Source organism: Ranitomeya imitator, chromosome 10 (genome assembly GCF_032444005.1).
Source record: "Ranitomeya imitator isolate aRanImi1 chromosome 10, aRanImi1.pri, whole genome shotgun sequence".
In the NCBI taxonomy this organism is placed as follows: domain Eukaryota; kingdom Metazoa; phylum Chordata; class Amphibia; order Anura; family Dendrobatidae; genus Ranitomeya; species Ranitomeya imitator.
In genome coordinates, this window is record NC_091291.1 from 89,832,793 (window position 1) to 89,847,675 (window position 14,883).

General features: G+C 42.7%; 1 protein-coding gene across 2 annotated transcripts in view; it reads right to left on the minus strand.

Annotated features, from left to right (window-relative positions):
- TREH (trehalase) overlaps positions 1–13,648 on the minus strand; it is a 93,916-nt gene extending 80,268 nt beyond the window's left edge. The window contains exon 1 of one of the 2 annotated variants that reach the window (XM_069742143.1): positions 13,488–13,648. In XM_069742143.1, the coding sequence (XP_069598244.1) occupies positions 13,488–13,534 (47 nt within the window). In that variant the 5' untranslated portion in view covers positions 13,535–13,648. The remainder of the gene's footprint in view (positions 1–13,487) is intronic. The other variant, XM_069742144.1, reaches the window with a different exon arrangement.
- Between the last annotated feature and the right edge of the window lie 1,235 nt (positions 13,649–14,883).

Here is a 14,883-nt window from a genome sequence, read left to right on the forward strand (position 1 = left end):
TTTAATGTACATAAAATGGTTCATGACCTCACATATTAATAATGCATAGCGCTTACCCTGCCGAATAGATGGAGTCACATGGAGGACTAACATACCGCTGATTTTCGGCGTTCTCTAAAGCTTACTGCGCATGTCAAAACCTCCCATTCCCACGTGTTGGGACGCTAGCCAGTGAGATGACAGACGCTCCTTCATTTCACCCGCGCCTGCGCACAAGAACTATGTCTGCCCCGCACTTCCATCTTAGTTGTGGCAGCGCCGAGCTAATATATTCTACAAAAGAGCTCTCTCAATTAGTATTCCTTCATGCTTTCGCAGTTAATCTATCTTAGATATCAATAGGGCCACTATAACATTCCACCTTTGGCTAGCAGGAGGGCACCTTATTCAGGCTGTCTCCCGCTGCCCATGGGCCTCTACCTTGACCTATGACCTTCTCAGACCACATAATCTCCGTAAGAGGACCCATATCAGTGTGCCATTCTTATGCCCAGCATCTAACAAGAACAGAGATACTTTCAGTATTAAATTGTTATATGCGATGTTAGATGCCAAATTGTATATTTATTGATCATATAACGACAATCTCGACTGGCCAGCACACCAACATCAGGAAAATATAAGAGGAATATTTATAAACTAGAACAAATAAAGAAAATAAAATATATTAATAATTATATCCTCCTCCGTGAACATCCAATCTAGCAGCAGGGCAAGAACCTTTTCGCTGGGAGCGGAGATATATCTAAAAAAATACAAACATAACATTTAAAAATACATATGCCATGGACACTATTTTGCTGAATATGGAATATTTGCAAGAAGAAAATAAGAAATTGCAACTAAATACTGAAGGAGTGGAACAAAAAATTAAGGCATTAATAACGATAGAAGAATGGAATATTTTTAAAGAAAAGGTTGACAAAGAAAGTGTAAAATTACGTAATGAATTGGAAGAGGTAAAGAGAAAAAAATGGAATAGAGATCTGGAGGACTATGAAGCGGGACATATTTATTCATGGCAGAGAGAGGGTAACAAACCCATGTGGAAGAAAAAAGGTGGACATGGAAGAAACCGATATAATGATAAAAATGTGGGACATGTCTTTAATGGTGATTTTTCTTATAGACCAGGAGAAAATAACAGAAGGACCATCAAACACAAGAGGAGAGGAGGCAAGCGGCACCACCGGGAACAGAAAAAAAACGGAGAAAAACAGACTTCAACCACAGAGACAGGCGGCCAACAAGAAACGAGATCAGACCTCGTAGTAAACATCTCAGAAAAGGTACTTACTCCGGCACAGATCTCTATCCTCAGTAAAGGACTATCATTTTCTCCCTGCTCACATACTAACTGGTTTAATGTGCAAATGGACTTGGAGAGATTTTTTAGATCTATAAAATTGAAAGAGTGGTTTCAAGATAAAAATATAATGAATACCGTAGAAAATAGTGAGTTCAATTCAAAATCTATGGGGCTTAGAAAATGCAGTGAGTTTATACCGCCAGTAAATTCTGCAGTTATCAATGCCTTTGAAAAGGTGGTAAGAGGGGAGATAGAGGAATTGAGGAATGGGGCTATTAAAAATTTCAAACATCCGAACATTACGGTGGAGGAAACTAAGGCATTGAAGGAGCTTGTCCATGATGACGACATCATCATTAAACCCGCAGATAAGGGGGGTGCTGTCGTCATCATGGACAGGCATAAATATATTGCAGAGATTGAGGGCCAACTTAGAGATGGTACGGTGTATCATAAATTGGAGTGTGACCCTAAATTTACTATTATGGCTGAAATTAAAAAGTGTCTAGAAGAAGCAGTAAAAAAGAATGTAATAGATCAAGAGCTTATGGACTATCTATATATAGAATTCCCAAGAACACCTGTAATATATACGACCCCTAAAATCCACAAAGCACTGAAGGACCCTCCTGGACGACCTATAGTGTCGGGGGTGGACTCAGTGTTTAGTAGGATGGGAACATTCCTAGACAAGATCCTCAACCCAATTGCCAGAAAAAGCAGATCATATATCCAAGACACAACAGATTTTTTTAAAAAATTAGAAGACATAAAATTAGAGGGAGAGATAATTTTGGCGTCTTTTGATGTCATCTCACTCTATACATCAATTGAACACCAAACTGGATTAAAAGCAGTAGAAAAGAAGTTAAATACAATAGAAGTGTCTATGGAAGGGAAACAATTTGTACTGAAATTATTGGGAATTATTTTGGGGCGGAGCTACTTTCTTTTTGGGGATACGTTCTATTCGCAACAACGCGGTACAGCAATGGGGGCCAGTATGGCCCCCGCTTATGCAAATCTTGTAATGAGTGTCCTGGAGGAGGATCTCGTCTATGTGTCCCACCACTTCCAGCATGTGCTGGTGTGGTGGAGATACATAGAGGACATCTTCCTCCTATGGACAGGGACAGAAATAGAGTTTACGTATTTCCATGAGTATCTAAATACGGTAGATAGAACTATTAAATTCACGCTAATATCTTCAAGGACAAGAATACAGTTCCTAGATGTCTTGATAAGACAGGAGAACGGGGAACTTACCACAACCTTATTTGTCAAAGAAACAGATAAAAATAACCTTCTAATGTTCAATAGTCAACATCCCAGTAGTATGATTAGGTCAATACCCCTCAGCCAAATGCTGAGGGTACACAGAATAGTAAAAGAAGAAAATGAGATCGAGGGGGTAATAGAAAATTTGGCACAAAAGTTCTTGAAAAGAGGGTATCCGAAGAAATTACTTAATGGAGTTAAGCATGGGATACTCAATAGAAATAGAAGTGAATTAATTAAGAAAAATACAGAGAAAAAAAACGTTAAATAGAATCCCATGTGTAATGACGTATACGGAAGAGAGTGGACCTATTTCGGAGGTGATTAGGAAACATTGGGGTATGTTGGGCAAATGCCTACCCAATATTAAAGAGTTTAGGGAACCTCCACTCTTCTCATACCATAGAAGTAAAAATCTTGGAGATTATATGATAAAATCAGATATTGGTTCCCTTAAAAATACTGGCCAAACCACAATTACAGGTAACATAGTAACATAGTAACATAGTTAGTAAGGCCGAAAAAAGACATTTGTCCATCCAGTTCAGCCTATATTCCATCATAATAAATACCCAGATCTACGTCCTTCTACAGAACATAATAATTGTATGATACAATATTGTTCTGCTCCAGGAAGACATCCAGGCCTCTCTTGAACCCCTCGACTGAGTTCGCCATCACCACCTCCTCAGGCAAGCAATTCCAGATTCTCACTGCCCTAACAGTAAAGAATCCTCTTCTATGTTGGTGGAAAAACCTTCTCTCCTCCAGACGCAAAGAATGCCCCCTTGTGCCCGTCACCTTCCTTGGTATAAACAGATCCTCAGCGAGATATTTGTATTGTCCCCTTATATACTTATACATGGTTATTAGATCGCCCCTCAGTCGTCTTTTTTCTAGACTAAATAATCCTAATTTCGCTAATCTATCTGGGTATTGTAGTTCTCCCATCCCCTTTATTAATTTTGTTGCCCTCCTTTGTACTCTCTCTAGTTCCATTATATCCTTCCTGAGCACCGGTGCCCAAAACTGGACACAGTACTCCATGTGCGGTCTAACTAGGGATTTGTACAGAGGCAGTATAATGCTCTCATCATGTGTATCCAGGTAACAAACAGCATGGGTGTTTCCCATGTTTATCATGTGTAAATTGTAAAAACGTGATGAAGGGATCTACTTTTGATCACCCGGTTACAAATAAACAATATACAATTCGGGAATATCTTACATGTAACTCTGACCATGTTATATATTTATTAGAATGCCCCTGCAAATTATGGTATATTGGGGAAACAACATGCGAGTTTAAAACCCGCATGAATAACCATCGCTTCTCAATAAGGAAAAAAAGACAAGACCTACCAGTCTCGAAACATTTCGTAGAGCTTAAACATACGGAAAAAGATCTAAAATTTAGAATCATAGATAGAGTTCCAGCCCAAAGAAGAGGGGGAGACAGAATATGTCTCCTAAAAAAATTAGAACTTCGTTGGATTTACGAGTTAAATACACTAAAACCTAAAGGTCTAAATGTAGAATTTAAAATCCATCCATCAATGGTGCTACCCTAATGGGATATGTTTATATGAATTGGGTGTATATACATTCCGGTTATATGGAACATGCAGAATGAAAACTGTTCTACTGCTCCAATTTTAACAAATGTTATGTTTGTATTTTTTTAGATATATCTCCGCTCCCAGCGAAAAGGTTCTTGCCCTGCTGCTAATGGATTGGATGTTCACGGAGGAGGATATAATTATTAATATATTTTATTTTCTTTATTTGTTCTAGTTTATAAATATTCCTCTTATATTTTCCTGATGTTGGTGTGCTGGCCAGTCGAGATTGTCTTTATATGATCAATAAATATACAATTTGGCATCTAACATCGCATATAACAATTTAATACTGAAAGTATCTCTGCTCTTGTTAGATACTGGGCATAAGAATGGCACACTGATATGGGTCCTCTTACGGAGATTATGTGGTCTGAGAAGGTCATAGGTCAAGGTAGAGGCCCATGGGCAGCGGGAGACAGCCTGAATAAGGTGCCGTCCTGCTAGCCAAAGGTGGAATGTTATAGTGGCCCTATTGATATCTAAGATAGATGAACTGCGAAAGCATGAAGGAACACTAATTGAGAGAGCTCTTCTGTAGAATATATTAGCTCGGCGCTGCCACAACTAAGATGGAAGTGCGGGGCAGACATAGTTCTTGTGCGCAGGCGCGGGTGAAATGAAGGAGCGTCTGTCATCTCACTGGCTAGCGTCCCAACACGTGGGAATGGGAGGTTTTGACATGCGCAGTAAGCTTTAGAGAACGCCGAAAATCAGCGGTATGTTAGTCCTCCATGTGACTCCATCTATTCGGCAGGGTAAGCGCTATGCATTATTAATATGTGAGGTCATGAACCATTTTATGTACATTAAACAATAAGATATGAATAACTTTAAAAGCAGCAATACTCGTGGGCATGTGGAAAGGAGAGAAATTAAAAGCACCTTAGCACTATGCACTTTATATATTAGGGCAACACATGGAGCACTGTTAAAGTATAATGTATATGGATCATAATAACTGTAAACACATGTATGGCTATGTATTATGTAAATGATTGAGGATTATTTGTATATAAGGACACAACTTGTTACCACCCATTGCTTGAGAAAGGCTCAGTGCGAGCCGAAACGTCGCGAGATGTGGGTCTGAAATAAACTTCACAGCCTTTTTTCACCTTCATTTGTTGTTGGAGTGCTGCCTTCTTTTTCTGCTTGGTATATATATATATATACTTTTTTTTATAGTACAGAACACACACACACTAGAAACCCAGCTTCATCAGAAATGTATCAAATGAGGGAAAAAGGCCGGGAAAAAAAATGCAGCAGTAATTAAAGATTGCTATTGTGTAGTGTAGTGCACATCCTACAGAAAACAAAAAACACAGTATTTATGCTACATGTGAACACGGCTTTACAGACACAAAAAATAAACTAAACAAAACCATGTCATATAATGAAGCTACATAAAAGATGGTAAAGTTCTGGCAGCTCCGACTTGAATGAATGAACAAAAAATATTCCACGGGTCCCAACTAGAGATGAGCAGGATGTACAAATGACGTCACTCATGCCCTGGCTAATAAAGCCGCTCTGGGGACGTCAGAAGGTAAGAGAGATTCACAGTCTCCCTACCAGCCTCCAGGCAGCCCTGATCTGGACCGCAGTCCTGTGAATCGATCCGTTCATCTCTAGTCCCAACTGTCCTGGATACAGAGGATAGTACTGGATTTTGGTCTATGCCCTGCAGTCTCGGACGTCTGCTTAATTTCACTCACTGTCACTGTCCCTCTGACATCTCTTCCTGCCAGGGGATAAAGAAATGGGTGTGGATGGGGGTGTGGCCAAAATGTGTCATGGCGCGCTAAGCGCACCACATAATTTGTCCCTCATTCTGATCTTCAAAAGTTTGTAGGTACAGTGCCTTGCGAAAGTATTCAGCCCCCTGGAACTTTTCAACCTTTTCCCACATATGCTTCAAACATAAAGATACCAAATGTAAATTTTTGGTGAAGAATCAACAAGTGGAACACAATTGTGAAGTTGAATGAAATTTATTGGTTATTTTAAATTTTTGTGGAAAATTAAAAACTGAAAAGTTACATAGTTATTAAGGTTGAAGGAAGACTATAAGTCCATCTAGTTCAACCCATAACCTAACCTAACATGCCCTAACATGTTGATCCAGAGGAAGGCAAAAAAAAAAACATGTGGCAAAGAGTAAGCTCCACCTTGGGGAAAAAAATTCCTTCCCGACTCCACATACGGCAATCAGACTAGTTCCCTGGATCAGTGGGGCGTGCAATATTATTCGGCCCCTTTACTTTCAGTGCAGCAAACTCACTCCAGAAGTTCATTGTGGATCTCTGAATGATCCAATGTTGTCCTAAATGCCTAATGATGATAAATATAATCCACCTGTGTGTAATCAAGTCTCCGTATAAATGCACCTGCTCTGTGATAGACTCAGGGTTCTGTGTGAAGCACAGAGAGCATCATGAAGACCAAGGAACACAACAGGCAGGTCCGTGATACTGTTGTGGAGAAGTTTAAAGCCGGATTTGGATACAAAATTATTTCCAAAACTTTAAGCATCCCAAGGAGCACTGTGGAAGCGATCATATTGAAATGGAAGGAGTATCATACCACTGCAAATCTACCAAGACCCGGCCGTCCCTCTAAACTTTCATCTCAAACAAGGAGAAGACTGATCAGAGATGCAGCCAAGAGGCCCTTGATCACTCTGCATGAACGGCAGAGATCTACAGCTGAGGTGGGACAGTCTGTCCATAGGACAACAATCAGTCGTACAATGCACAAATCTGGCCTTTATGGAAGAGTGGCAAGAAGAAAGCCATAAAAAGTGTTGTTTAAAGTTTGCAACAAGCCCCCTGGGAGACACACCAAACATATGGAAGAAGGTGCTCTGGTCAGATGAAACCAAAATCGAACTTTTTGGCAAGAATGCCAAACGATATGTTTGACGTAAAGGCAACACAGCTCATCACCCTGAACACACCATCCCCACTGTCAAACATGGTGGTGGCAGCATCATGGTTTGGGCATGCTTTTCTTGAGCAGGGACAGGGAAGATGGTTAAAGGGAACCTGTCACCCGAATTTGGCGGGATCGGGTTTCGGTCATATAGGCGGAGTTTTCGGGTGTTTGATTCACCCTTTCCTTACCCGCCGGCTGCATGCTGGCCGTAATATTGGATTGAAGTTCATTGTATGTCCTCCGTAGTACACGCCTGCGCAAGGCAATTTTGCCTTGCGCAGGCGTGTACTATGGAGGACAGAGAATTAACTTCAATCCAATATTGCAGCCAGCATGCAGCTGGTGGGTAAGGAAAGGGTGAATCAAACACCCGAAAACTCCGCCTATATGACCGAAAACCGGTCCCGCCAAATTAGGGTGACAGGTTCCCTTTAAAATTGATGGGAAGATGGATGGAGCCAAATACAGGACTATTCTTGAAGAAAACCTGTTGGAGTCTGCAAAAGAGCTGAGACTGGGACGGAGATTTGTCTTCCAACAAGACAATGATCCCAAACATAAAGCAAAATCTACAATGGAATGGTTCACAAATAAATGTATCCAGGTGTTAGAATGGCCAAGTCAAAGTCCAGAGCTCAATCCAATCAAGAATCTGTGGAAAGAGCTGAAAACGATCTCCATCAAACCTCACTGAGCTCAAGCTGTTTGCCAAGGAAGAATGGGCAAGAATTTCACTCTCTCGATGTACAAAACTGATAGAGACATACCCCAAGCGACTTGCAGCTGTAATCGCAGCAAAAGGTGGCGCAACAAAGTATTAAGTTAAAGGGGCCGAATAATATTGCACGCCCCACTTTTCAGTTTTTGATTTTCCACAAAAATTTAAAATAACCAATAAATGTCGTTCAACTTCACAATTGTGGTCCACTTGTTGATTCTTCACCCAAAATTTACATTTTGTATCTTTATGTTTGAAGCATGATATCTGGGAAAAGGTTGAAAAGTTCCAGGGAGTTGAATACTTTTGCAAGGCACTGGATAGCAGGGGCAGGCAGCAAATTCCCCCCCCGGCCGCTACCCCAGAAGCTGTGCAAGGCCGGCCACTTGCATCATTCTCATAAGTTGCAGACCGCGGCTTGTGAGACCTCAGCATGCTCCTGCAGGGGGCACAATGATGTCATTGTCTCGCACCCCTCTACAGGCCAGAAGAGAAGACGGAGGCTGCGGTGTCGGGAATCAGGATGAGGCGAGTATAAACTGGCTGTGGGGCCATCATGCTGTATATATGGGGGGAGACTGGGGCCATCACACTGTATATATGGGGGCAACTGGGACCATCATACTGTATATATGGGGGGAACTGGGGCCATCTTACTGTAATACTATATATGGGCACTGGGGCCATCAAACTGTATATATGGGGGTAACTGGGGCCATCAAACTGTATATATGGGGGTAACTGGGGCCATCAAGCTGTATATATGGGGGCTGAGGCCATTATACTGTATATATGGAGGGGGAACTTCAGCCATCCTACTATATATGTGGTGAAAACTGGGGCCATAAAAAAGGGGCAGTGTGGACAATGATACTATATACAAGGGGCAGCGGGGCCCATCGTACTATACAGTGGGGCAAAAAAGTATTTAGTCAGTCAGCAATAGTGCAAGTTCCACCACTTAAAAAGATGAGAGGCGTCTGTAATTTACATCATAGGTAGACCTCAACTATGGGAGACAAACTGAGAAAAAAAAATCCAGAAAATCACATTGTCTGTTTTTTTATAATTTTTTTTGCATATTATGGTGGAAAATAAGTATTTGGTCAGAAACAAACAATCAAGATTTCTGGCTCTCACAGACCTGTAACTTCTTCTTTAAGAGTCTCCTCTTTACTCCACTCATTACCTGTAGTAATGGCACCTGTTTAAACTTGTTATCAGTATAAAAAGACACCTGTGCACACCCTCAAACAGTCTGACTCCAAACTCCACTATGGTGAAGACCAAAGACCTGTCAAAGGACACCAGAAACAAAATTGTAGCCCTGCACCAGGCTGGGAAGACTGAATCTGCAATAGCCAACCAGCTTGGAGTGAAGAAATCAACAGTGGGAGCAATAATTAGAAAATGGAAGACATACAAGACCACTGATAATCTCCCTCAATCTGGGGCTCCACGCAAAATCCCACCCCGTGGGGTCAGAATGATCACAAGAACGGTGAGCAAAAATCCCAGAACCACGCAGGGGGACCTAGTGAATGAACTGCAGAGAGCTGGGACCAATGTAACAAGGCCTACCATAAGTAACACACTACGCCACCATGGACTCAGATCCTGCAGTGCCAGATGTGTCCCACTGATTAAGCCAGTACATGTCCGGGCCCGTCTGAAGTTTGCTAGAGAGCATTTGGATGATCCAGAGGAGTTTTGGGAGAATGTCCTATGGTCTGATGAAACAAAACTGGAACTGTTTGGTAGAAACACAACTTGTCGTGTTTGGAGGAAAAAGAATACTGAGTTGCATCCATCAAACACCATACCTACTGTAAAGCATGGTGGTGGAAACATCATGCTTTGGGGCTGCTTCTCTGCAAAGGGGCCAGGACGACTGATCCGGGTACATGAAAGAATGAATGGGGCCATATATCGTGAGATTTTGAGTGCAAACCTCCTTCCATCAGCAAGGGCATTGAAGATGAAACGTGGCTGGGTCTTTCAACATGACAATGATCCAAAGCACACCGCCAGGGCAACGAAGGAGTGGCTTCGTAAGAAGAATTTCAAGGTCCTGGAGTGGCCTAGCCAGTCTCCAGATCTCAACCCTATAGAAAACCTTTGGAGGGAGTTGAAAGTCCGTGTTGCCAAGTGAAAAGCCAAAAACATCACTGCTCTAGAGGAGATCTGCATGGAGGAATGGGCCAACATACCAACAACAGTGTGTGGCAACCTTGTGAAGACTTACAGAAACCGTTTGACCTCTGTCATTGCCAACAAAGGATATATTACAAAGTATTGAGATGAAATTTTGTTTCTGACCAAATACTTATTTTCCACCATAATATGCAAATAAAATGATAAAAAAACAGACAATGTGATTTTCTGGATTTTTTTTTCTCAGTTTGTCTCCCATAGTTGAGGTCTACCTATGATGTAAATTACAGACGCCTCTCATCTTTTTAAGTGGTGGAACTTGCACTATTGCTGACTGACTAAATACTTTTTTGCCCCACTGTATATACAAGGCAGTGGGGACATTACATTGTATATAGGGGCTATGTAGCCATTTTACTATATGGGAAGCTATGAAGTCCCCAATGTATAATAAAGGGCTTTGGGGACCACCATATTGTGTATTGGGGGCTGTAAGACCATCATTCTGTATAGGCAGAGCTGTGTGGGCACTCAGGACATTATTTGTTATAAATGGGAACATTAATAGTTTTGATCGAGGCACTCAGGTTCCAATATTTTTTTGGGGTGGGGACATTGTTAACTTGAAATGGACACTCAAGGGTATTTGTTGCTGGAAGGGGAGATCGGATATTATATCCTTCAAAGGAGCATACAGGCCTTTGTACAGTGGGGGTATTAATACTTTCTATGGGACACTTAAATTTTTGGGGGATGGAGTAATCATAGTAATGAGACAGTTTTTTAAATATTGTGGTCAGTATTCTATGCCTCAGGTGCATGCAGAGTGGGGAGTTTTTGTAGGTTGGGAATAGATGGAGTCGTCACTAGAAATGTGAGAAGTCAAATGTGTTTTTGTTGTAATATGTGCAGACGAGTTGTGGCTGGAGAAGTGGTAATGGAGGTCTGGGCGAGATGGAAAAGATGGGAAGAGTGAGCGACCCAAAACAGAAAGATAGTCGGCTGTAAGTCACTATATATAACTGTACTGTACTCATGTGTATGTTCTGCGGGACTGGTATCTACCAATATACGGTTACAGTAAGGTGGTAATATTGCTCTTTTTAGTAGTCTTTTTTTAATTTTTTTATTTAGTAACAGCTGAATTTGTTTCAGTCATTATGTAGCAGAAGTGTATGGTGGTGTCATTGGTGTCTGTGTAGTGTTTTCTTACAGCATGTAAAGGTAATGGTCATATTACCGTATATACTTATGTATAAGCTGAGATTTTCAGCACAATTTTTTGTGCTGAAAACGCCCCCCCCCCCCCCCCCCCCCGGCTTATACAAGAGTCAATTGTACAGAACGCTGGCTGGGAACGGCGGGGAACGGCGGGTGACAGGAGCCGGCGGCTGTGGCACAGTGACAGATGCAGCCGCCGGCCATCAGAAGACATTATACTCACCCTCTGTCGCTGCATCTCCGTCCCTGCATCTCTGTTATCTGGCGCTGGCGTCTCTCCTCTGCTCAGCAGTCATGTGGTACCGCTCATTAAGGTAATGAATATGGACGCGTCTCCACTCCCATAGGCGTGGAGCACATATTTATTACCTTAATGAGCGGTACCACGTGACCACTGAAGAGGAGAACCGCTGGTGCCGTGACAACAGAGATGCAGGCGCGAGGAGGGAGAGTATGGCAGGGAGGGGGGGCAATGTGAGCCATGCATATAACCAGGGGAAGGGGTGGCTCTGAGCCATGTGGGACCGGGGGAGCTGAGCCATGCGGGACCGGGGGAGCTGAGAAATTCGGGACTGGGGGAGCCGTGCATAAAACAGGGGGAGCCACACATACCAGGACAGCGACGGGGGAGCCACGCATGGCAGGACAGGGATGAGGGGACAATGCGTACCCGGCTTATACTCAAGTCGGCTGATACTCGAGTATATATGGTGCATTATATTATGTATTTGCTGTGTAGTGGTGATGGTGGTGGACATTGAATAGTTTTGTTTTGGTCTTTTATAGTAGTAATTTTTATAACATTGGTCTTTGCATTGTATGTTTATGGTTAGCAACAGTGATATACTGTAATTATATATAGATGCTCTTTTAAATGGTTATAGGGGGGTTAGATGGGGAGTAGTGATGAGCAAGTATACTAGTTGCTTGAGATTTCCCGAGTATGCTCTGGTGTCCTCCAAGCATTTTGGCATGTTTGGAGATTTAGTTTGTCAACATAGCTGCATGATTTGCGGATTCCCTAACAAGCAGGCAATCCCTGCATGTGTTCAGGCTGCCCAGCAGCCGCAAATTATGCAGCTGTGTCGACAAAAACTAAATCTCCGAGCATGCCAAAATACTCGGACAGCCGCCCGGTCCCCACACCTGAATCTGCTTGAGCACATTTGGGGCATCATGTCTCGCTCCATCCACCAACGTCACGTTGCACCACAGACTGTCCAGGAGTTGGCGGATACTTTAGGCCAGGTCTGGGAGGAGATCTCTCAGGAGACCATCCGCCGCCTCATTAGGAGCATGCCCAGGTGCTGTACAGTAGGGAGGTCATACAGGCAGGTGGAGGCCACACAAAATACTGAGCATCTTTTCCTTGTCATGAGGCATTTCCACTGAAGTTGGATCAGATCAGTAATTTGATTTTCCACTATGATTTTGAGTATCATTCCAAATCCAGACCTCCGTGGGATATTAATTTTGATTTACATTGATAATTGTTAGGTTTTATTGTTCTGAACACATTGCACTATGCAATGAATAAAAATTTGCAACTGGAATATTTTATCCAGAGATATCTAGGATGTAGGATTTTAGTGTTTTCTTTATTTTTTTTTTAGATATACACACACACACACCTCACATCTCCTCATCGATCTCCCGCTGCTCTGAGCACCCGCACATGTCAGCACAGCAGTTGCCATGTAGTGACGTCATCTCACCCCCCGTCAGAAGCAAAGGGGAATGATGGGGAGCGTGATGCCCCCTCTCTCATCATTGCTGTCAACTGATACATAGAGTCTCCCTGCTCCGCTGCCAAGTATAACTGTATGGGTGCGCTGCGCACGCTGATACAGTTAACAGTAGCGTAGCTCCAGGTGGGCCCCTCAGAACGCAGAGCTACTGGCTAGACCTCAAAATAACAGTACATGCAAGACAACCCAGGAATCTCACAGAACTGAAAGAATTTTCCAAGGAAGAATGGATGAAAATCCCTCAAACAAGAGGTGAAAGACTTCTGGCTGGCTACAAATAGCATTTACAAGCTGTGATACTTTCACATGTTTAGTATTGAAAGTGAAACCATATTCGTAAGTGAATAACTTCTTCTAGTGCAATAAACCTCATATAGAAGAGAGTGCAGGGAAAACTCTTATAGCAGGACAATGTCCAGAACTCTGGTCACCGACTACACAGAAGTCATAGATTACAGAAGAAGGAATGGATGGATGGATATCGCTTGGGTAATACTTACATGGTTGAGCGACACAACAGGAGGAGGGGGAAGCAGTAAGCGAACATTCCTAACCAGCTAGCAAGTCAGCCATGTCAATGCACAGGAGGGGCTGCAACAGCCGATCTGTCATGTGATTGCTGGTACATCTAGGAAGAGACTAACCCTGGGCTGGAATATTCTCAGGTTTCAACACAAAAAGGATATATAGTTTGGAGGGTGTGTAACCAGATTCCCTTTGTTTAACCCCTTCATTCCTCAAGCCTGTTTTCACGGCCATGACTATTCTGACCACTGTCACTTTATGTGGTTATAATTCTAGAACGTTTCAACAGATCCCACTGATTGTGAGACTGTTTTTTCATAACATGTTGTACTTCATGATAGTGGTAAAATTTGATCGCTATAACTTGCATTTATTTGTTTAAAAAAATGGGTATTGTTTCTCCTTATGGAGAGTGACATACCATCTCTGGCTGATCAAGGTAAGGAGGCTTATTCGCCGTGCAATGCTCCTCTGGGAAATATAATATGCAAATTGCCTCTTCTGAGAAAAAGAGGACTTAAACTCTATAGTGCCACCTGTTGGAAGTAGCGATCCTACAAGTCACAGTCAACTCTTTACCGAGTCGTGCAATATGAGTTAGGATAAAAGCCAAATCAGTATCTCAATTCGCAGACATGGTGTTTCGGGCTGTTGGCCCTCGTCAGTGCGAAGCATGAGAACTAATTTGGCTAGGTGAGAGGCTCTGGACTGGGGTCTAAGGGGTATCGTTTCTCCCAGTTGCCCCCATTTGTCTATAGAAACGTTGAAGATCCCTCTCTAGTTGGAACGAGTCCCATTTGGGAGTTGGGCAAAAGGATAGGCCCATGTTCAAGACCTTGAGCTCTAGAGGAGAAAGGGTGTAGTCAGAGATATTTACTACAGAGTTTGGACTCCTACCTGTGATCTCAACGTCATGTGGCGATCTCCGTTTCTTCTTCCTTCCCCTCCTTGTGGGCGCGCGGCTTGTCCTAAAAAACGCGGTCCTGTTGTTTGGGCCTCACCAGTCTCGCTGCCGGATCCTGCAGAGGAGCCCCCAGCTGGCGAGGAGCCCCCTGGGGGGTAATTCCCTCCTGGTGTGCGTCGATACCTTGATCTTGTTCGGCGGGGAACTGTATCCTCCCATCGATACACTTTATTAGATAAGTAGTCCTCGGTGTCCCTTTGGAATTTTGTACGTTTCCTTTCTTCTAGGGTTCGTTGGTAGGTGGCAAGGTTGGAGTCTATTTTTTTTTTGAGCGTAGAGAGTTCTGTAGTGTTCAGGGCAGACGTTAGTTGAGTTTCTATGCTCTATTTTTTCTTTGGTGTTTTTTATAGCCTCCTGTAGGTATTCAATAGTCAATAGTATTATGTCAAAAGAACACTTGTTTAGAA